Genomic DNA, 22388 nt, shown 5'->3' with positions numbered 1-22388 from the left:
TACATCATACAAAACTGTTCAACATCGAGAAGAAAACAGTTTTGTATCAGTGTCTCGTTTTTTACAAAGACCTTTTAAAGATGACTCTGGAGTCGTGGGTCTGAGGTCCCCAATATGGTCATATTCCACTTCTGTTTGGAAAAGGCACCTGTCTCAAAGGATACAGTGAGAGGACCTATTCAGAGAAGCCGCCAAAGTATACTGGACAGCAGAGGTGTCCCAGCCTAAAAACAAAACTTGAAAGCAGTACTGGACATGCCACTGCAATGGATCTTTTGTCATCTTATAGACTGACCACTAGCTCCACTGGTCTGTGTTGTATTATTGCTGTTATTTTGAATATTGGTAATTTTGGTGTACTATGAGGTAGTTTTGTAGTCTTTACTGTGATTTTAAAATATTTCTATCATTTTTTAGATTTTAAACTAAATTGTAAACTTTTACAATTTCTTTCCTTTTTAAAATTAATTTTTGTTATATATTAAATGAGTTTTTTGTTCGTTTTTAAGATTTTATTTATTCATTCATGAGAGACACGGAGAGAGAGGCAGAGACATAGGAAGAGGGAGAAGCAGGCTTCCTACGGGGAGTCCGATGCAGGACTCAATCCCAGGACCCCGGGATCACAACCTGAGCCAAAGGCAGATGCTTAACCACTGAGCCGCCCAGATGCCCCTATATTAAACGGTTTTAAACGCCAGTGGTAAAGTCCTGTACCAAAACCCAGCAGCTTCTTGGACCTCTTTTTACTCCCCTTCCCTCCTTCCTTGACCCTAATTACCTGCAGGCAACCAACTTAAACTCTTGCTATTTTTTTCTGGTAATTACCTTGTGTTTCTAAATGATACACAAATTGTACTCTGCTGATAACTTAGCTATAAGATCATATATATATATATATATATATACACATATATATACATATATGTACATATATATGTATACACACACACACACATATATATATATATATATACAAGCTTATGGCTCTCATAATATCCAAGCTTATGGCTCTCATAATATCCTCTTTTCCTAACATATTTATGTATATTTTGGCAAAACTAATCTTTATCACTTTCATGTAAAGAGTAAGTGAGTAGTGTTCACTGTTGAGCCAAGTAGCCTACAGGTATCCTCCTGCTTTTCAGAAATTCACATTAAGCCACTTCACTTTTATGAAAAACCTACGTTATACAAGTTTTCACCAACCAAAAGAAATCTAAAACAGATTTTCATTTTTACAGAAAAAAAAAAAAAGGTAAAAAGCAAAATAGTGTTCAGCATTTATTTTGCAGCTAAGTGTTATAGAGGCTTCGAGCGCTCTGTGCAGTGAGAGTGGCCCCATGAAGCTCCTTCCCCGGGAATTACACTCAGCATCTCAGCATTAAGCTACCACAGCTTTGAACTCTGTGAGCATCTGGGCTTTATCTCAGTTTATTTTCCCAATTTATTTTGTATATCCATTAGAAAGATGTGTTTTAATAACAGAGTTTTTTGGGGGGTCTGGGAATGCTCAAAAAATTTTCCGTGTAACTTAGTGATAATTGCTCTTCACTTTACAACATTGTGGCCTATGAAAGATCTCATAGGAATGTTCTTCTTTCTGATAGCAGGGGAGAGACTATACTGTGATTTCATTTCTTAGGGTTAACAATTACTTCATTATTTTTATATTTGCTTACTTCTCTTTGATTCAGTCTTCCTTGTTCTTCCAGAAGTTCTGTAGAATAGAATTAACTAGATTTTATATTGGGCTAATGCATTGTGGCACGATCTCTGTTAGAGCCCTTCGTTATGGTGTTCTAGTCTGGAGCAGTTGCTCTCCAGGGCTGCAATGCAGAGGTTGTTCTGGACACTGACAGGGAATTCTTTTCCACCCTATTCTGTGCTGGAGCCTCTTATATCTTAGGTCCCATCTCATCTCTCTTAGTTTACTCCTTCATTTTAGTGAAGTCCTTCAAGTGATTTCCTGAGAAAAGATGCATGAGATGAACGTATTCTGAAAATAGCTTTATTCTGATCTCCTAATTCACTGGGGATGAATACTTGGTTGGAAACCATATCCTCTTAGAACATTTTACACTTTTGTCATTCATTATTTCTAATATTTTTAATTAAAATTTAATTTTCAGAATTTAAATTTTGAATTCACAATCCCGAGCTTAGATCAAGAGTCAGAGGCTTAACCCATTCATTCTGTTTGTTGCCTTCAATATGGAGACTCCTGCCCTTTAGTTCTGAAATCTTTTCTTCAGTTATTTCTTATTCACTGTTTTCTTTGTTCTTCCTGGAATTTCTGTTAGTCAGATGTTAGACCTCTTGGATTTACTGTTTGTCTTCTTTTATTTTCTCTCAAATTGTCCATCACTTTGGTTTTAGGTTTTTTCCCCCAACACTTTTACTAAATTTTAAAAATTTGTTCTTTTTAAAAATATTCACAAATTCTTTATTTTCAGAATTGTCCCATTTTTATAACATCCTTTTGTTATTATTGATGCATTGTTCTTTTTTTATTCAAATATATGAATTTTAGTTTCCCTGAAGTTTTCTCCTCCTTCATATGTCTCTGTTTCCTTTCAGTTTATTTTTTCCGTTTCACTCTTAATTTCTGGTCAGAAAGGTCAAGGATTTCTTTACTGTCTTTATATATACACAATAACAGTGAGGTTCTAAAAACTCTTAAGTGCTTGGGTGCCACTTACCCACTAGTAAGTTTCACTTTAGGGCAGTTAGATGATTAATTCACTTTTTTATTAGGAACTCCCAAATGTCAAGGTTTGTAGATCTTTTCTAATTCACTTTTTTATTAGGAACTTCCAAATGTCAAAGATTGTAGATCTTTTCACTTGAGTAGTTTGTTTTCTCCTGAATAGGATCCTCTGAGATTACATTTAAGAGTAAGGTCAAGGTCTCACCATTTAGTAAGCAAACTTCCTTAATCCTCTTGTTTTCTTTCCCATGTCTTATATTTAATTTCCTTTGTGCCAAGTGTCAAGTCGAACTTCCCTTGTTTAATTCTCTAAAGACTATACCTTCTGCCTCCTACAGACAGAGGGAAGGGACTTAGAGATCTACTTCAGGACTTTCTGATTTTAGTCCTCAACTTCTAAGTACCTGGTGCCTCAGTTCCTGAGCCTTTCTGCTACGCAGCAGGGCAAAAAGGCTTGTTTCTGGTCAGCTATCCAACTACAAGGAGTAACGTTTCACCTTCCTCTCCATTGCTAAGTCATTTACCCTTCTTCCATAGCCTTTCTGCCTTTATATATTGTGTTTGGGGCTCTGTGCATCACCTGTTTTTATTTTGTATTTACATTTCTTTTTCTTGTTTTAGTGTCATTTTTAAAAGAAAGAGGAGGCCATCTTGAAATCAGATGTCACCTTTAAATTTTAAATTCATTGTCAGCCGATTATTATTGCTTGTACTGTTTGTAATAGCAAAAGTTGATGTAGCCTAAATATCCAGCAACAGGATAATTTTATAATGTCTCTCAAGATTTCTTTGATTTTTACTCCCTAAGAAACTAAAAACTGGGGCATCTGGGTGGCTCAGTGGTTGAGCTTCTGCCTTCAGCCCAGGGTGTGATCCTGGGGTCCCGGGATCAAGTCCCACATCAGGCTCCCTGCTGGGAGCCTGCTTCTCCCTCTGCCTATGTCTCTGCCTCTCTGTGTGTGTGTCTCATGAATAAATAAATAAAACCTTTAAAAAAATAAATTTAAAAAAATTTAAAAAGAAACTGTAAACAGTGAGAATATATACACAAAAGAACAGAAAACATTTATAACCATTCCCAGTAACCACTGTTGGCATATATCTTTTTTTTTTTTAATTTATTTTTTATTGGTGTTCAATTTGTGTTGGCATATATCTTTGCTGTATATCTTTTCAAATTTGCTCTTCTATGCATATAGAAATGTATCTTTTTTCACCAAAAATGAGGTGATACTTTTTGTAGTTTACCATAATTTACCTAAGAAATCCACAAATTTTTGGATACTTAGTGTGTTGTGCTTCAACCCTGTATTGTGGGATATTGTTCTATATTATAAACTGTCCAGAATAGTAATAATGAGCTTAAGCTGAATTAAAAATTAAAATGAGAAAAAGTCAGGCAAAAGTGATAAAAATTATGACAAAAATGAACCAAAATATTTTAAAAACATATCCTTGTGCAGCCATAAATTACTGACTTTACAAAAAGTGACCAATATTTTTGTTGCCAAACTCACCTTGGGCTAAATTATTTTTTAGCCACTTAAGATCGATTATTTGATCTAAAAGAGGCCCTAAGGCTTACCCTCAAACCTTCCCTTAGGCCATGTATTACAAGGCCTACTAGGGCTTATGAATCCATGTTATGAGCAGGTGATTTCTTAAGTCAACTGTGTACTTTGAGGTTTACTGTGACTTCAGTATCTATTGCAAAGAAAACTGAGCCTTTCTTCTAATCTGTCCACTCCACAACCCTTAGAATGGGAACTATGTCCCTGTTAGACTTGAAAGTGAGAGCTATAGGTCATTTTTCCATTTCCCTCTTGCACATGGACTCTGAAGACTCACACTTTTTTCTAACCTAATGCTTCTATAGAACTCCATTTTTCAGCCATTGGAAGAGTGGTACCATGGGGTTACGGTTAAATGTTCAGGGAAAAGTTACCTTTTTTAGTGAAATTTATCAAATTGAGATGAAGACAAATTAGTATTTTCTGCTTTAAAGCAGGCTTTTTAGGGATGCCTGGGTGGCTCAGCATTTGAGCGTCTGCCTTTGGCTCAGGGCGAAGATCCCAGGATCTGGGATTGGATCCTCCCTCTACCTGTGTCTCTGCCTCTCTCTCTGTGTCTCTCATGAAGAGGTAAAAAAATATTTAAAAAAAATAAATAAACAAAGCAGGCTTTTTAGTTTCTTACTAATTAATGAAAGTGGACCTCTGTAATTCTAACAATGTATTCCTTCATCATCATAGATTATAGATAATCCCTAATTCTTCCAAATCAGATTTAATTTTTATATCATTTTGTACTTTTAAGATTACAGGATTTTTATTTAATCTTTGATTATGTATAATTTATTTCATCTAATCTAAGAACCCATCAATTGAAAGAGAAATCACTATTTTGTTGCTATGAAGAAATATAAAAAATAGTACCAATTAAGTTATCATATGCCAATAAGGATAAGATGCATCTCAAGTTCAGAGATGTTAATTTTCTTTAATGGGCTATTTAGAATGATACATGGTCTATTTGTTCTCATTTATAATTGAAAATCTTTTAAGTAATAATGTAGTTATTTAGCAAATGTATATTAAATACCCTCTTGGTACTATTCCTACCTAGAATTTTGGAGTACTGAAACAACACTGAGAGAAGTTTTTGATTTTTCGAAGTCCTTTTACAGTTTTTCACAACTCCAGCATCTTATTTCAATAGCTCTTCTAATATTCAGCCTATCTCCCCCCTACCCAAATTCTCTATTCTTAAGTGAATACTTATGATTAAATATTCCTCAGCAGAAAGTATATTAAGACATATAATGAAGTGATTCCCTTGGGAATTACTGAGCTGATAAGTAAGTCTTAAGCTAAAAATTCTGACCTCAGGCACTGGATAGGAATAGTACCAGTGTATAAGCTGCCGGTCAGCTTATACTGCCGGTCAGCTGAGAAGAAGAGAAATTTGAAGTAAAGTTTATGAATGTCTAGCCTTCTCGAAATGAATATTTTCATATCTTTTGGGTGGTGCAAAAAGAATACCAGATTCAAGACAGCTCCAGGCAAATGCCTGAAGATGAAAGCAAGTTGGTGCCCCAGCCCAAACACATGACTGCAGTAAAGCAGATAAGAGAAAACCAATAGAGGTGAAACCTAGGCATTCCTACTAAAAATATTAGCAAGTAGAGATTGTAGCTTACTTAGGGTGAAAACATAATTTGGGGAGTAGAATTTTGTTTTGTTTTGTTTTTAGAGAGTAGAATTTTGTAGGAATTTTTAAAAATTTCCACCAAAATAGTTGCCATTATATCAGTTCAGCTGGCCTAAGCTAATATGGTTTTTGGCTTTTGTGGTTCAGAAAGAAAAGTACTTTTCACCTCTAATGTACCTGAGAGCAGGATGAGAAACAAACCTTCAGGGTGATAGCTGTGAAGTTAAGAATAGCACAATCTGAAATTTGAAGGGTCACTATTTCAGGTCCAGATTTGGGCTAAAAGCCACACAAACCCAGAAGTTGGCTAATGAAAATATGTATGATCAGATGTGGGATTAGCTGAATATAGAGCCAGGACAACTGAGAAACATTCATTCTAAAGTCTCCCTTGTAAAGAGTTTTAAATGATTTCTTTTCATTGCTTTCTATACAAAATCGACCCTTGAACAACATGGAAATTAGGGGTGCCAACCCCCCCAACTCTTGGCAGTCAAAAATACACACACAACTTTTGACTATCTTAAAATTTAATTACTAATAGCCTACTGTTGACCAAAGCCATGCCAATATCATAAATAGTGATTAATACATATTTTGAGTTGTATACTGCATTCTTATAATAAATTAAGCTAGAAGAAAGGTTATTAAGAAAATCAAAAGGAAGAGAAAATACATTTATAATACTATACTATAAAAAGAATTTATGTAAGTGAACTTGTGCAGTTCAAACGAGTGTTGTTCAAGGGTCAACTGTTTATTCATTTTTATTTTTCTCTTTTCATTGTATTAATTTTTATTGCCATGTAATTAACTTAGTGTTATGATAGTTTCAAATATATAATATAGTGTATATATATATGTAACGTATTATATAGTAATTTAATAATTTTATACATTATTCAGTGCTCATCACAGTAAGTGTACCCTTAATCCCCATCACCTACAACCCCTCTGGTAACCACCATTTTGCTCTAAATATTTAAGAGTCTGGTTTTTTGCCTCCATTTTTCTTTGTTTTGTTTCTTAAATTCCATATATGAATGAAATCATATGGTATTTGCCTTTCTCTGACTGACTTATTTTGCTTAGCATCATACACTGTAGCTCTGTCCACATCATTGCAAGTGGCAAGATTTCATTCTTTTTGATGGCTGAGTAATAATATTCCATTGTATATATTTGCCACATCTTCGTTATCCATTCATCAGTCAGTGGACATTTGGCCCCTTCCAAGTTTGACTATTGTTGATAATGCTGCTATAAACATTGGCGTGCATGTCTGTATTTTTGTATCCTTTGGGTAGATACCTAGTAGTGCAATTGCTGGATCAAAGGGTACTTCTTTTTTTTTTTTTTTTAAAAGGGGATTTTTATTTTTTTTTTATTTTTATTTTTTTAATTTTTATTTATTTATGATAGTCACAGAGAGAGAGAGAGAGAGAGAGAGGCAGAGACACAGGCAGAGGGAGAAGCAGGCTCCATGCACCGGGAGCCCGACGTGGGATTCGATCCCGGGTCTCCAGGATCGCGCCCTGGGCCAAAGGCAGGCGCCAAACCGCTGCGCCACCCAGGGATCCCCGGGTACTTCTATTTTTAACTCTTTGAGGAACTTCCATACTGTTTCCCACTGTGGCTGCACCAGTTTGCGTGCCCAACAACGTAAGAGGGTTCCCCTTTCTCCGCATCCTTTCCAACACCTGTTGTTTCTTGTGTTGTTAATTTTAGCCATCCTGACAAGTGTGAGGTCGTATCTCATCATGGTTTTGATTTGTATTTCCCTGATGATGAGTGATGTTAAGCATCTTTTCATGTGTCTGTTAGCCATCTGAATGTCTTCTTTGCAAAAACGTCTATTCCTATCTTCTGCCCATTTTTTAACTGGATAATTTGTTTTTCAGGGGGTTGAGTTTGGTGAGTTCTTTATAGATTTTGGGTACTAACCTTTTATCAGATAATGTCATTTGCAAATATCCTCTCTCATTCAGTAGGCTGCCTTTTAGTTTTGTTGATTGTTTCCTTTGCTGTGCAGAAGCTTTTTTATCTTGATGATGTCTGATGATTTCATTTATGCTTTTGTTTTCCTTGCCTCCAGAGACATGTCTAGTGACAAGTTGTAGCAGCCGAGGTCAGAGAGATTGCTACCTGTGTTCTCCTCTAGGACTTTGATGAGTCTTACATTTAAGTCTTTCATCCATTTTGAATTTATCTTTGTGTACTGGCACAAAAGGAGACACATAGATCAACGGAACAGAAAAGGGGTTGCATTAAATATGTAGATGGCTTTGGGTAGTATAGACATTTTAACAATGTTCTTCCAATTCAGGAGCATGGAATGTTTTTCCGTTTCTTTGTGTCCTCTTCAATTTCTTTCATAAATGTTCCATAGTTTCCAGAGTATAGATCTTTTACATCTTGGTTAGGTTTATTCCTAGGTATCCCTATGGATTTTGGTGCAATTGTGAATGGGATCAATTCCATGATTTCTTTTTTTTTAATTTTTTTTTTATTGGTGTTCAATTTGTCAGCACATAGAATAACACCCAGTGCTCATCCCGTCAAGTGCCCACCTCAGTGCCCATCACCCAGTCACCCCCACCCCCCGCCCACCTCCCCCTCCACCACCCCTAGTTCGTTTCCCAGAGTTAGGAGTCTTTCATATTCTGTCTCCCTTTCTGATATTTCCCACCTAGTTTTTCTCCTTTCCCCTTTATTCCCTTTCACTATTTTTTATATTCCCCAAATGAATGAGACCATGTTTGTCCTTCTCCGATTGACTTATTTCACTCAGCATAATACCCTCCAGTTCCATCCACGTCGAAGCAAATGGTGGGTATTTGTTGTTTCTAATGGCTGAGGAATATTCCATCGTATACATAGACCACATCTTTATCCATTCATCTTTTGATAATCCCTTGATTTCTTTTTCTGCTGCTTCGTTGTTGGTGTATACAAATGCAACAAATTTCTGCATGTTGATTTTATATCCTGTGACTTTGCTGAATTCCTATATCAGTTCTGGCAATCTTTTGGTGGAGTCCTTTGGGTTTTCTATATAGAGTATAACATCTGCAAATAGTGAGAATTTGATTTCTTCCTTGCCAATTTGGATGCTATTTATTTCTTTCTGTTGTCTGATTGCTAGGATTTATAGTACTATGTTAAACAACAGTGGTGAGAATGGACATCCCTGTCTTGTTCCGGACCTCTCAGTTTTTCCCTATTGGGGATAATACTAGCTATGGGTCTTTCCTGGCTTTTATGATGTTGAGGTATGTTTCATCTATGCCTACTTTGTTGAGGGTTTTTATCAAGAATGGATTCTGTATTTTGGCAAATGCTTTTTTTCTGCATCTATTAAGAGAATCATATGGTTCTTATCCTTTCTTTTATTAATGTGGTATATCATGTTAATTGATTTGCAGATGTTGAACCACCTCTGCAGCCCAAGAATAAATCCCACTTGATTGTGGTGAATAATCCTCTTAATATACTGTTGGATCCAATTTGCTAGTATCTTGTTGAGAATTTTTGCATCATGTTCATCAGGGATATTGGCCTGTAAGTGTCCTTATCAGAATGGGGTCTTTGGTTTTGGAATCAAGGTAATGTTGGCCTCATAGAATGAATTTGGAAGTTTTCCTTCTATTTCTGTTTTCAGTTTTTTGGGGGAGAGGGTTAAGATTTTTTTTTTTATTATTCATGAGAGACACACACAGGCAGAGAGAGGCAGAGACAGGCAGAGGAAGAAGCAGGCTCCCTGAGGGGAGCCCGATGTGGGACTCGATCCCAGGACCCTAGGATCATGCCCTGAACCGAAGGCAGAAGCTCAATCACTGAGCCACCCAGGTGCCTTCCATTTCTGTTTTTGGAAGTTTCAGAAGAATGAGTATTAATTCTTCTTTAAATGTTTGGTAGAATTTCTCTGGCCCTGGACTTGGACTTTTGTTTGTTGGAAGATTTTAATTACTGATTTGATTTAGTTACTGGTTATAGGTCTGTTCAAATTTTCTATTCTTGTTTCAGTTTTAGTAGTTTGTACGTTTCTAGGAATTTGTCTACTACTTCCAGATTGCCCAGTTCATTGGCATATAATTGCTCATAATATTGTGTTATAATTGTTTTCATTTCTGTGGTGTTGCTTATGATCTCTTCTCTTTTATCCAAGATTTTGTTTATTTGGATGCTTTCTCTTTTCTTTTTGATAAGAAAGGTTTATCAAAGAAAGGTTACCTAGCTAAGGGTTTATCAATTTTATTGATTCTTTCAAAGAACCAGCTCTTAGTTTTGTTGATCTGTTTTACTGTTTTTTGTTTGTTTGTTTTTATATCATTTATTTCTGTTCTAATATGTATTTACCTTCTGCTGGCTTTAGGCTTTATTTTCTGTTCCTTTTCTGACTCCTTTAGGTGTAAGGTTACGTTGTTTACTTGAGACTTTTCTTGCTTCTTGAAGTAGGTCTGTATTGCAATATACTTCCCTTTGAGGACTGCCTTTGCTGAATTTCAGTGGTTTTTGACTGTCATATTTTCATTTTCATTTGCTTCCATGTATTTTTAAAAATTTCTTCTTACATTCTTGGTTAACCCATTGATTCTTTAGTAGGATGTTTCTTTCACCTACATGCATTTGTGGTCTTTCTAAATTTTTTCTTGTGGTTGACTTCAAGATTCATAGCATTGTGGTCGGAAACTATGTATGGTATGACCTCAGTCTCTTTGTATTTGTTAAGGACTGATTTGTGACCCACTATGTGATCTGTCCTGCAGAATGTTCTGTGTGCACTCGTAAAGAATGTGTATTCTGCTTTAGGATGGAATGTTCTGAATATATCTGTTAAGTCCATCTGGCCCAGTGTGTCATTCAAAGCCCTTGTTTCCTTGTTCATTTTCTACTTAGATGATCTTTCCACTGCTGTGAGTGGGGTATTAAAGTCCCCTACAATTGTTGTATTATTATCAGTTAGTTTGTGTTTGCTATTTATTGATTTATATATTTGGGTGCTCCCAAGTTGGGGACATAAATATTTATAATTGTTAAATATTCCTGATGGATAGATTCCTTGTTTATGATAGAGTATCCTTCTTCATCTCTTGGTACAGTCTTTGGTTTAGCTCTAATTTGTCAGATATAAGTATGGTTTTCTTTTGATGTCCATTAGCATGACACATATTTCTCCATCCCTTCACTTTTAATTTGTAGATGTCTTTGGGTCTAAAATGAGTCTCTTATAGGCAGCATATAGATGGGTCCTCCTTTTTATCCATTCTAACACCCCATGTCTTTTAATTGGAGCATTTAGTCCATTTACATTCAGAGTAATTCTTGATGAATATGAATTTAGTGTCTATTGTGTTACCTGTAAAGTTGGTGTTTCTGATGGTGTTCTCTCTTCCTTTCTAGTTTTTGTTACTTTTGGTCTTTTTTTCCCTGCTCAAAGAGTCCTCTTTAGTATTTTTGCAGGGTTAGTTTAGTGGTCACAAACTCCTTTAGTTTTTGCTTGTCTTGGAACTCTTTATCTCTCCTTCTATTCTGAATGACAGCCTTGCTGGATAAAATATTCTCGGCTGCATATTTTTCCCATTCAGTAATTAAATATATCCTGCTAGTCCTGTCTGGCCTGTCAGGTTTCTGTGGACAGATCTGTTGGGAATCTGAGATGTCTTCCTTTGTAGGTTAGGGATATTTTTCCCTTGCTTTCAGAATTCGCTCCTTATTCGTGTATTTTGTGAATTTGACTATGATATGTCTTAGTGATGACTAGCTTTTGTGGAATTTAATGGGAGTTCTCTGTGCTTCTTGGATTTTGATATCTGTTTCCTTCCCCATATTAGGGAAGTTTTTAGCTATAATTTGCTCAACTAAACCTTCTGCCCCCTTTTCTTCTTCTGGGACTCCTATGATACAAGTGTTATAATGCTTTAAAGAGTCACTGAGTTCCCTAACTCTAACTCTACATTCATGATCTAATACCTTTCTTTCCCTCTTTTCAGCTTCATTATTTTCCATAATTTTATCTTCTGTATCTATACCCTTGGTTTCATCCATCTTCATTATCATTGCATCCAGTCGGTTTTGCATCTTGGTTACAGCATTTTTTATTTTAGCTTGACCAGGTTTTTAGTTCTTTTATCTCTGCAGTAAGGGATTCTCTGGTGTCTTCTATGCTTTTTTCAGCTCAGTATTCCTTATAAGTTGTTTTAAATTCTTGGTTCAGGCATCTTATATCTGTATTGATTAAATCCCTGGCCGTTACTTCTTCCTATTCTTTCTTTTGGGATGAATTCCTCCCATCTTGTCATTTTGTCTAGATCACTGTTTTTTGTTTGTTTGTCTTTGCGTGTGATTGTTAGGAAAGCCTGTTATATTCCTGCTCCTGACAGTAATGGCTATATTAAGAAGAGGTCCAGAAAAAAAAAAAAGAAAGAAAAAGAAAAAGGGACCTATACTGTCTTGGGCCTGGTCCTTCAGGTGTTTCAGAGTGTGCACTCTGCTGTTTTGTTTTGGCTGCTCCTTCCCTCAGGTGAATCCTCTGCAGTTTCTCCTTGCCTGCAGTGAGGGGTGTTTAGGCCTTTCCTGGTGTGTGGCAAGGTTTTAACTAGGTGTGTTTTGGTCTGTTGTTGATGTTTTGTTTTTTGTTTTGTTGTTTTTTAATATCTAGATCCAGGGCCACGTGGGTGGCTCAGTCAGCTAAGCATCTGCCTTTGGCTCAAGTCATGATCCCAGGGTCCTGGGATTGGGCCCTGCTTGGGGCTCCCTGCTCAGCCAGGGAGCCTGTGTCTCCCTCTCCCTCTGCCTTTCCCTCTGCTTGTGTGCATGCAGTATCTCTCTCTGCACCTGTCGAATAAGTAAATAAAATCTTAAAAAAGAAAAAAGAAGAAGATAGATCCTATTTCCCCTAGAGCTGAAGGTTTGCAGCACTATGTGATCAGTAGCCTTAGTGCCCTTGAGGAGATTGTGCTGGTGTTCTGGGGTGGGGCCTGCTGTGCTGAGTCTCAGGTGGACTTGCCCTGCTGAGGACAAACCTGCAGGATGCAGCAGGGCGGGGCTTGGTGTAGGGTCCACTGGGGGGAGCTGTGTTGCTCACCCGAGTCAGGCCGAGCTGACTGGCAGGGGAGAAAATTGCATCACCCAGCTCTCTCCTGGAGCTCTCCTGGAGAGGGGGTTCCCACCAGCCCCCTTCTGGAGGTCCTCAGTCACCTCACAACCCCATCACCCCTCTTGTGTCTCCGGCTCCCATCAGATCCCTGCCTTTACCCTGTTTATATCAGAGCTGCCCGCCTGCTAGGGGGCACCCTGCTCCTCTGTGTTTGAGCTCAGGCACTGGGCTGCATTTCAGAACTCCACATCTTAGGGACCCACGCTGCTCCTCTGGGGCAAGGTCTCGCCACATTGTGGCTGGTGCCACTTTGTCCCAGAAATGCAGTCAGTCACACAGCCACACAGTGGTTTATGGGAAAGCGCAGCTAAAAGGTTTGTTGCCCTCAGATGGTGTCTCTTCCATGTAGGGAACAGGGACCACATCAGCGCTGCTAGTTCTGTCCCCTGAGAGGCCGAGCCAGCACTCCCAGGTGCACTCCAAGAAGGGGAGCTGGTCCCCCCGTGGGATCCAGGGGATCCTCAGACCACGCTGCCCACCTCCAGGTCTCCACCCTCCCTTCCCACCAGAGCACCACAAAGCACAACCCCATCGACGGCACAATCTCCTAAATCTTCCGGCTTTGCACTCCATTGCTCGTAAAAACTAGTTGTAGACAGCCCCTCTCCTTTTCCCAGTCACTGGTTTTGGGAAATAGTTTTTTGTGTGCAGTCCCTGGCCTGCTGCTTCTCTCTCTCTCTCTCTCTCTCTCTCTCTCTCTCTCTCTTCCTCTTCCCTCCCCTCCATGTTTGGGGCTCCCTCCTGTCCACAGCACCCCCCAGCTCTTCTCTCCCCCAGATCAACTCTCCACAGCTCCTACCTAACACAAGGTGGCCGTTTCCTTACCTGTAGATGTGCAGTTTGTGCTCTCAGTCCTCAGATCAATTTCTTGGGTGTTCAGATGATTAGATATTTATCTAGCTGTGTTTGAGGGATGAGGCAAGCTTAGGGTTCGCCTACCCCTCCGCTAACCTAATTCCTAAATACATACATTTATAAATAACCTATCTGCACACACGCACACACACACACACCCCATGTCTTTATCCATTCATCTGTTGATGGACACATGGGTTGTATAAAGTCATTCTTAAAACATCAGCTCTGTGTGAATTTGTGGTTTAACGGGGAAAAGCTGAGTGCCCCTTGACTAAAACAGAGACTGGAGCAGCACTGCATGGGGGTGGCAGTAGTTCACTCTCTGCAGGGCGGGCTGTCATCTGAATGAGCTGGGATGGAGAGGCAGAGCTGTGGGACTGAAAGGATGTGTAACCATCTGCAGATGCTACTGCCTTCAGTCTTCTCCTCTGAAATATCTTACTCAGATATCAGAATCTAAATAGCCAAGCTACTGCTTTTACCATCATGATGGTAAAAAGATACAGCTTCTAAAGTATGCTAAGTCTAAAATTGTTGTAATCCCTTGTGATCTTTTCCTGATTAACCTTTCCCCCTTTAAAATGTTCCTGAGGTCTGTCCTTTTTTTTTTTTTTTTTTCAGTTTTATTGAGGTATAATTGACATCTCAGTTCCGTCTTAATTTGGCTTCTGTAGGCTTACAGTTTACCTCTGATCCTTGTTATTTTTCAGGGCTTGTAGTAGAATGCCAACAAGAACGATCACAGATTAAAAATAAAGAAATAGCTTTGCGAGTGTTGAGAGCTAGACTCTACCAGCAGATTATTGAGAAAGACAAGTGTCAGCAACAAAGTACTAGAAAACTGCAGGTAAGATTTATATAGTATAAATAAATAAGTATAAAGGACTGTGGGGTGCCTGGCTGCTTCAGTCTTAAGAGCATGTGACTCTTGATCTTGGGGTCATGAGTTCGGGTCCCATGTTGACTGTAGAGATTATGTAAAATTAAAAAAGTGATAATAACACCTCTGCAAAAAAGTCATCATTTTGTGTAGAAAGTGTAGTCTTTGTTCTGGATCAAATGGGAATATCTTATAGCATAGGGAAACATGCTTATTTGTTAAAAAGCAATAATTTCATTGTATATGGGCTGACAGATTATGGCTCAATTTGGAGTGCCGGTTTGCACATAAATAGATCAGGTATGCATAAACTCAGAATTTATTTCCCAGTTGTTTCTCTCCAGTGTTTGTATCATGACTGTCTTGAGGGGAGGTTAGGTTAAAAGATAAAATAACTCTCTGGAAATTAGGAGATTTGCAGGTTTTTTTTGTTTTTTTTTTTTAAAGATTTTATTTATTTACTCATGAGAGACACAGGCAGAGGGAGAAGCAGGCTCCATGCAGGGAGCTCGATGTGGGACTTGATCCTGGGTCTCCAGGATCACGCCCTGGACTGAAGGCGGCGCCAAACCACTGAGCCACCTGGGCTCCCCAGATTTGCAGATTTTTAATTGAAGAACCTATGCTGTTGTTAAAACTCTGGGATCAAAAGTAAATGGCACTGCAGAAAAACTGGTAATGGTGATTGCTGATTAGATGTGGGGACAAAAGGTAGAAGAGAGATTTCCACTGTAGATAGCTTTTGTACTTTCTGAATTTTGTACTATATTAATATATAGTATTTATTCAAATATATAGATAAATGCTAAGCAAAATGAATAAATGTCATTGTTTTTAAGTAAACAAATTATAGAATTTTAAATTCTAAAAAATGTAAAGTTGGTCTTAGAGATTGGAAGAGAAAGTGGAATAACTGCTTTTGTGTTGTTTTGCGGATGGGTTTGCTACACTAAATTTGGAAAACTTTGTGGCCTTTTAGGATAATGAATTATATCAACTTAAACATTAATTATCCTTTTGGCCTAGATGTCCTGATCATCTCACACTTTTTCCCTTCTAGCTTTCTTTACCCACATTCTAACTTCCGAATATTGAAAGTGACAGGGTTAATGGAATACTAATCCTCTGTGGTAATCCTAGATTGTTGTATAGCATCAGTATACACGTATGCAGATAGGAATGCTCATTCACAAACCATCGCTTCTTGGCACATGAGTGATAGCAGAAACACTAAGAACTCAGTGACATTTGAACTGATAAAAGATATTGGGACTTACTTGCTATTTGGCATTGCAGTACCAGATGTTTCACATAGTAATTTTTAAAATAAGTAATTCATATTTGGCCTAGTGCAAATTGTGTGTGTGTGTGTGTGTGTGTGTGTGTGTGTGTGTGTGTGTGTGTACGTATGTGTGTTTTCAGAAATTCTTGTTTCGGGCCCCAGAAAAGACCTCCATGCCTCCCAATTAGCTTGTCCATCCATGTGAAACCCTTTAGTAGCTATTTCTAATGCTTAGAGAAGTTTTTGCTTCAACTAATATATACAGTAGCTTTTATAAGGAAGGCATTATGTCAGGTTCTCAACCTTGCTCCATTTATCACCTACAAAGCTTTGTCCATGCTTCAGGCCCCATCCCCCAAGAGTCTGATATAACTGATTTGGGTGGAAGCCTGGGCATTAATTTGATGCTTTGGGTTAGTAGTTCCCATACCTAACTGGTTGCAGAAAGGATGGCCCGGGAATGTTATAAAAAGCCATAATCCCTGATTTGGTATATCCAAGGTTAGACTTCAAAATCTTTAATTTTTTTTTTTAAGATTTTATTTACTTGAGAGAGAAAGAGAGAATGAATGAACAGGGGTAGGGAGAAGCAGAATCCCCACTGAGCAGAGAGCCCAGTACAGGACTCCATCCCAGGACCCTGGGATCATGACCTGAGCTGAAGGCAGATGCTTACCTGACCAGGCACCCCTGTAACTTTTCTTCTTAACCCCTCAAGCAAATGATATGAGACTAAATTAAGTATAGCTGACCATCAGAAGAAGTTTTAAAAGTTAAAGGTTTTAAGGGACACCTGGGTGGCTCACTTAGTTAAGTGTCTGCCTTTGGCTTCAGGTCATGATCCCAGGGTCCTGGAATCGAGCCCTACGTCAGGCTCCCTGCTCTGCAGGGTGTCTGCTTCTCCATCTCCCTCTGTCCCCCCCAGCTGATGTTTGCATGCATTGTTTCTAATAAATAAAATCCTTTAAAAAAAACCTGAAACTGTTATAATAGGCCATTTACAAGCACATCTTCTATTGTAATAAAGGTAACTACAAAGTTAAAATATGAATTGCCTTTTTGTTATGGTGCAGGTAGGAACAAGAGCCCAGTCAGAGAGAATTCGGACATATAATTTCACCCAGGATAGAGTCACTGACCACAGGATAGCATATGAAGTTCGTGGTATTAAGGTAATATAACTGAATACGCTTTATGTACCTTTGCTTTTCAGGAAAGTATACTCTAATTTTAGGGGATTATGTCTTAAAATCATTAAACTGGCTTAAGACAGTACCCTCAAATTTGCAAACATTCATATTAGGTTGTGGGTAAGAAATGGGGTCTTAGTGGCAATTTGAAACTGTTCTCTTTGACTTCCAAATTCTTTGCTTTGCAATCACAGTGTATTAAGGTATATTCAATATACATGTATACAATATATCAGTTTTCTATTGCTCTGTAACAAATTACCATAAACTTCGTGGCTTAAAATAATATTTATCTTACGATTTCTCCAGGTTAGAAGTCTGGGTACAGCAGAGCTGAGTTCTCTGCTCTCGGGTCCTAAAGACCACCCGCAGCTGTTCGTTAAGTAGCCCCACCATACACCCTTTCCCACTTTGAATCTCTTGCAGGAATGGCTTAGGCCTTTTTAAGGGCTCGCCTATTTAGGTCAGGCCCACCCCAATAATATTCCTTTTGAATGACTCAGCATCAACTGATTAATCACCTAATCACTGGAATGAAATCCCATCATAACACAGCTTCTGCCTCCATGTAAGGGAGAGAATTCTGCAAGGTGTGTACACCAGGGGGCATCTTCGAGGTCTGCCTACCACAATGGATTGTTCTTTAGATTCACGAGTTATAATTATTTTGTTGGGGAAAGACCCTGCCGACATGGTTTGAACATTAACTTAACTAAATCCCATTTGGCCAGACAACTGCCGTTAATACATTCATGATGAAGCATAGGAAAATTCGCCTTTTGCTTCCCCTGAGGGGAAAAATGAACCCGTTCTCATAAAGAACTGTGTACAAAAGGCAAGATTTTGATTTTTTTTTCCTTGATGCCATCTGATACGTAGGGCTTCTTTCACTTGACTTTGTCCCATTCTGTACTCAAAATTAAAGTCCTAATTTTACAAAGGAAATGTCTGTGTTTTTCAAATGTTTAGAAATTTCTGTGTATCTTATGCCACTTCTCCTGTCTTCTCAGCAATTTAAGACTGTCTCAAATAGGAACATAATAGCCTTGTCAAAAAGGAGAAAATATTTGCTAACTTCCGTTTCCTCAGGAAACACACATAAAAACCAAACAGATTTGGCCATATTGTTCTGATTACACCATATTCTTTCTGCTGTTTTTCTGGTAGTGGCGACGGTGTTCCCTGAGACGGCTGCATTCTTACAGCCGGTAATATTTTTTAGAATAGCCCTTGGGTCTCCAGTTAGTATTCAGTCTTGAAACAGACGCAGGTTAAGTGGCTCTTACAGTTATAAAATGTCTGGCTTTTGGCTAACATGTTATAATAACTAAACTAGCATGCCAGACTCAGAAATAATAAGGGAAATTATATTTGTGTGCTCTCGTAATGATTAACCAGCCTACTGGGAAGGAAAAATACCATCCCATATTAGCGAAAGGAGAACGTTTGGAAATGTCATGGAAAAAATGTAGTACAACATTAAAATCTGTATGAAGGACAGGAAAGAGACGAGTAGGATTGAATAACTTAGGGACAGAATAGCTGTAGATAAGGCAGGAAAAGCAATAAGGGCCTTAACCCCGGGGGTGGGCAACAACCATAGAAGAGAATGGAAGGAGTGGAGAGGAAAGAAAGTGGCTGTCTGTTTGGGGGACTCAGCTCAGCTCAGCCCTGATCCTGTATCTTAGAGCCTGAATTTCTCCCTACTCCATTTATATAGTTCTTGATGAAGCTGCTCTGCTCTGACAGCATCATGATCCTGACCCAAGACAATAATTGGTTTGTTTGGGGAGGAAATCCGAACAAGCCCCCGCCAATGAGTTCCTTCCTTGCGTTTTTAAGCTGGAGACAAAGAGGGCCATTCTGTCGGCTAAAACTGACATGTGTAAAATTTACAAGAGGTTAGAAGCCACATTTCCAAACCATGAGGTGAAAGCAATGTTCAGTAAGAGATGAAGCTGATATTGAAAGGAGCAAAAATAGAACCGGATGGAAAGAATCTTGACGAGAGTAATCCCCGCCTCCATCTATTCCTGTGGCCAGCTTCATTCCCAGGGTGGTGGCAGTAGCCTTTCCATTCCTACCCTTGGGTTCTATGAGATCACCTTGTATTCTTAGTATGAGTTATCTTGTAGGTGATTTTATTTTTATTTATACTCATCTAGATCATAGGCACAGACTACCTGTAATATATCATTTTTATGCTGTTTCTCAAAGTCCTTGTGCAAATTCCTTAACATCAGCCTGTCTCCTGCCCTGCATCGGAAATTTCCCCTCACCCTCTCCTGGCTCTGTGCTTTGTTTCCATGCCTTTCTTCAGCCTCATTTCTTTTGACTGAAATGCTCTGCTTGTCTCAATTTGGAGAAATACTGTTCTCTTTTTATGACCTAACGCAAACTTTTTTCTTCCTAAATTCTTTCTTGTTGCCACCTTCTTCTTAAAATTAACGTTACAACCCTCACTTGCTTTTAATTTCTTGCCCTGATTGTGGTCCCTAGCTCTGTCCCTAGATGATGAGCTTCCGAAGGTTAGGAACCACAAGTCCTTCATCTTTGGTCTTTGTACTCTGGCTAATCCAATCAAACGCTAGTTAATCCAATCAAATTCTGGTTAATCCAATAAAACTCTAAATGTGATGAGATTATCAGTTAAGAGTAATAATCCTTTTAACATAATTTCCAAATGATGAAATCACCTTGGCAATACCATGATAATTTGAGCTCCGGGCATGCTGGTTTTATAAGCAATTTCTATCTTATGCTCCAAATGGTATAAATTTTAATTTTAAAACTTCATCATGGGGCTTTTGCTTTACTTTTAAAGTTAATTGAGGTTTTAATATATGCTGGTGTTTTGTGGAATACAAAGATAGTAAGGCATCTTTTCCGCTACAATTTAAATTGAGAAGTGAATGTATACACTTAACCTAAAATTCAACTGTAAGACCATTCAAGAAGTACCAAATATAAAATTAGTTAACGCCTGGGAGCCTGGGTGGTATAGTCGGTTGAGGGCCTGGCTCTTGGTTTCAGCTTGGGTCATGATCCAAGCTCGGTACTTGTATTGAGCCCCAATTTGGGCTCCATGCTGAGTGCAAAGTCTGCTTGAGACTCTTTCTCCCTCTTGCTCTGCCCCTCCTCCCTGCGCGTGCGCGCACTCTCTTCTCTCTCTCTCTCTCTGAAATAAAATCTTTCGAAAAAAAATTTAGTTCACTCCTACATCAAAACTTCAAATGTTCTGTTCCAGATGCTGACATAGAAATATTTCCGTTAAGCCAATGTCTAGATTTTGAACATTTCTAAAATACAAGACTACTAATTCACTGTTCCCAAAAACTCTGTTACACAGAATTTCTATAACACAGGAAAGGTACATAAAGTTATTATTTTAGTGAAGAACTGTAGGGAAGACTACAGAAAAGTCTAACAACCCTTTTCACCCAGTAGACTTATTTGAGGTAAACATAAGCAGAGTATTTTTCTGAACTTTTTATTTAGAAATGTTCGAGTATATACATTTAAAGACTGGTTCAATATACACCCTATACCTAGATGCAACAGTTGTTAATATTTGCCTTCTCTTCCTTCTGTCTCCTATGTTGCTGGTGAGCTATTTGAAGGCAAGTTGCAGACCTCAAGACTCTTGTCCCCTAAATGTTTTGGCATAAATATTATCTTCGTCACACAGGGCTTCTAGATTTTAAAACTGCCGTATTTCCAATTTGAGAAAAAAAACAAAACTAATAAAAGCCACTTATGGATTAAATAAAATTTAAATTTGAGGGTTGGCACGAGAAGTGTGAGCTGAAATGGTCTGGGGAGGGCCAGAGGATTTGGGGAGCAGAGGTTAGCAAGGAGCAGGTGTGCGTGTTAATGTGGCAGCAAGGTGCCTGGGGTGTTGATTGAGGCATTTCAGTCTTTTTTGCCCTTGGGAAATAATGTGTTATGAATGAAAAGGGTAGGATTTTCAGGACAAGACTAGGAAAGCCTTATCTTTTCTGGGAAACAGAAAGAGAAGGGATTCAGCAAACATCCTCCCAAAGGTAGTTTGAGATCCTAGAACCCTGTTGTCAGGAAAGTCAAGCAAAGGAGAGGAGTGGTCAATTTCAAGTTGATTCAGATCTCCTTTGTTTTGTTGTCTCCAGAGTTGTTGGAAAGAGTCAACTCCCAAAAGTTTGATTTTTAAACAAAATGCTAATGTAAACAATGAAAGAAAGAATAGAATTCCATTTACTCGTTTGTATACACTTTTTATAAGAAGCCAGTATAACTGCAAGTGTTCATTGTATTATAGAACCACTTTAGTAACCAATTATTGCTATTAAATAATGACTGTAAAGAAAGTAAATATACATTTAATTCTTTGCTTTGTTTCTCCTTTATTTCTAGTAATCAGGTTTTTATAATCCCTCTTTTCCCAGGAATTTCTTTGTGGGGAGAAGTGTCTGGATCAGCTAATTCAGAGACTGCTTCATTCAGCGGATGAAGAAGCCATTACTGAATTTTTGGATGAAAACCTAAAATTGGGAAAATAAATGCAGATTTATTATTTATTATTATACAAATGAAATGGACCTATATCAAGAAACAGCTGTTCATAAAGTACAGCTAAAATTGCACAGTACGTACAAATATATTTTTTAATGAATTAAGTCACATTTCTTGACCTAAAAGCTTGTAAAGTACAGCCCAACTCAAAAAAAAAAAAAATAAAAAGTACAGCCCAACTCTTCAAGCAGAAAACAAGTGTGCATTGTTAAAAAGAGAAATAAAGTATTGAGAATTGATTATATGATACAGGTTTATAGACTTTGTAAACCCCTATTTCAAGAAAAAGTATTGTTAATCATGTTAAAATTAGGCTTTAAACTGCTTTTTTTTTTTTTTTTTTTTTTTAGATTTTATTTATTTGTTCATGAGAGACAGAGAGGGAGGCAGAGGGTGAGGCAGGCTCCCCGAGGAGCAGGGAGCCTGATGCAGAGCTCGATTCCAGGACCCTGGGATCACGACCTGAGCCAAAGGGAGATGCTCCACTGACTGAGCCACTCAGGTGCCCCTAAACTGCTACTTTTAAATAAAAAATACATAAAAGTTGTGAG

At 38.1% G+C, this 22388-nt stretch overlaps 1 protein-coding gene across 4 annotated transcripts in view; it reads left to right on the top strand.

Annotated features, from left to right (window-relative positions):
• MTRF1 (mitochondrial translation release factor 1) overlaps positions 1 to 22388 on the top strand; it is a 50690-nt gene that overhangs the window by 22313 nt on the left and 5989 nt on the right. For 2 of the 4 annotated variants that reach the window (XM_041731226.1, XM_041731227.1), the window contains exons 8-10: positions 14648 to 14784; positions 17173 to 17271; positions 21711 to 22076. In XM_041731226.1, the coding sequence (XP_041587160.1) occupies positions 14648 to 14784; positions 17173 to 17271; positions 21711 to 21824 (350 nt within the window). In that variant the 3' untranslated portion in view covers positions 21825 to 22076. Of the gene's footprint in view, positions 1 to 14647; positions 14785 to 17172; positions 17272 to 21710; positions 22077 to 22187; positions 22219 to 22388 lie in introns of those variants that run through there. The other 2 variants (XR_005984080.1, XR_005984079.1) reach the window with 2 other exon arrangements.

This window comes from Vulpes lagopus, chromosome 16 (assembly GCF_018345385.1).
Source record: "Vulpes lagopus strain Blue_001 chromosome 16, ASM1834538v1, whole genome shotgun sequence".
NCBI classification, from domain to species: Eukaryota; Metazoa; Chordata; class Mammalia; order Carnivora; family Canidae; genus Vulpes; species Vulpes lagopus.
Note: the sequence above shows the minus strand (reverse complement) of the source record. Positions and strands in the feature narration are given on the sequence as shown.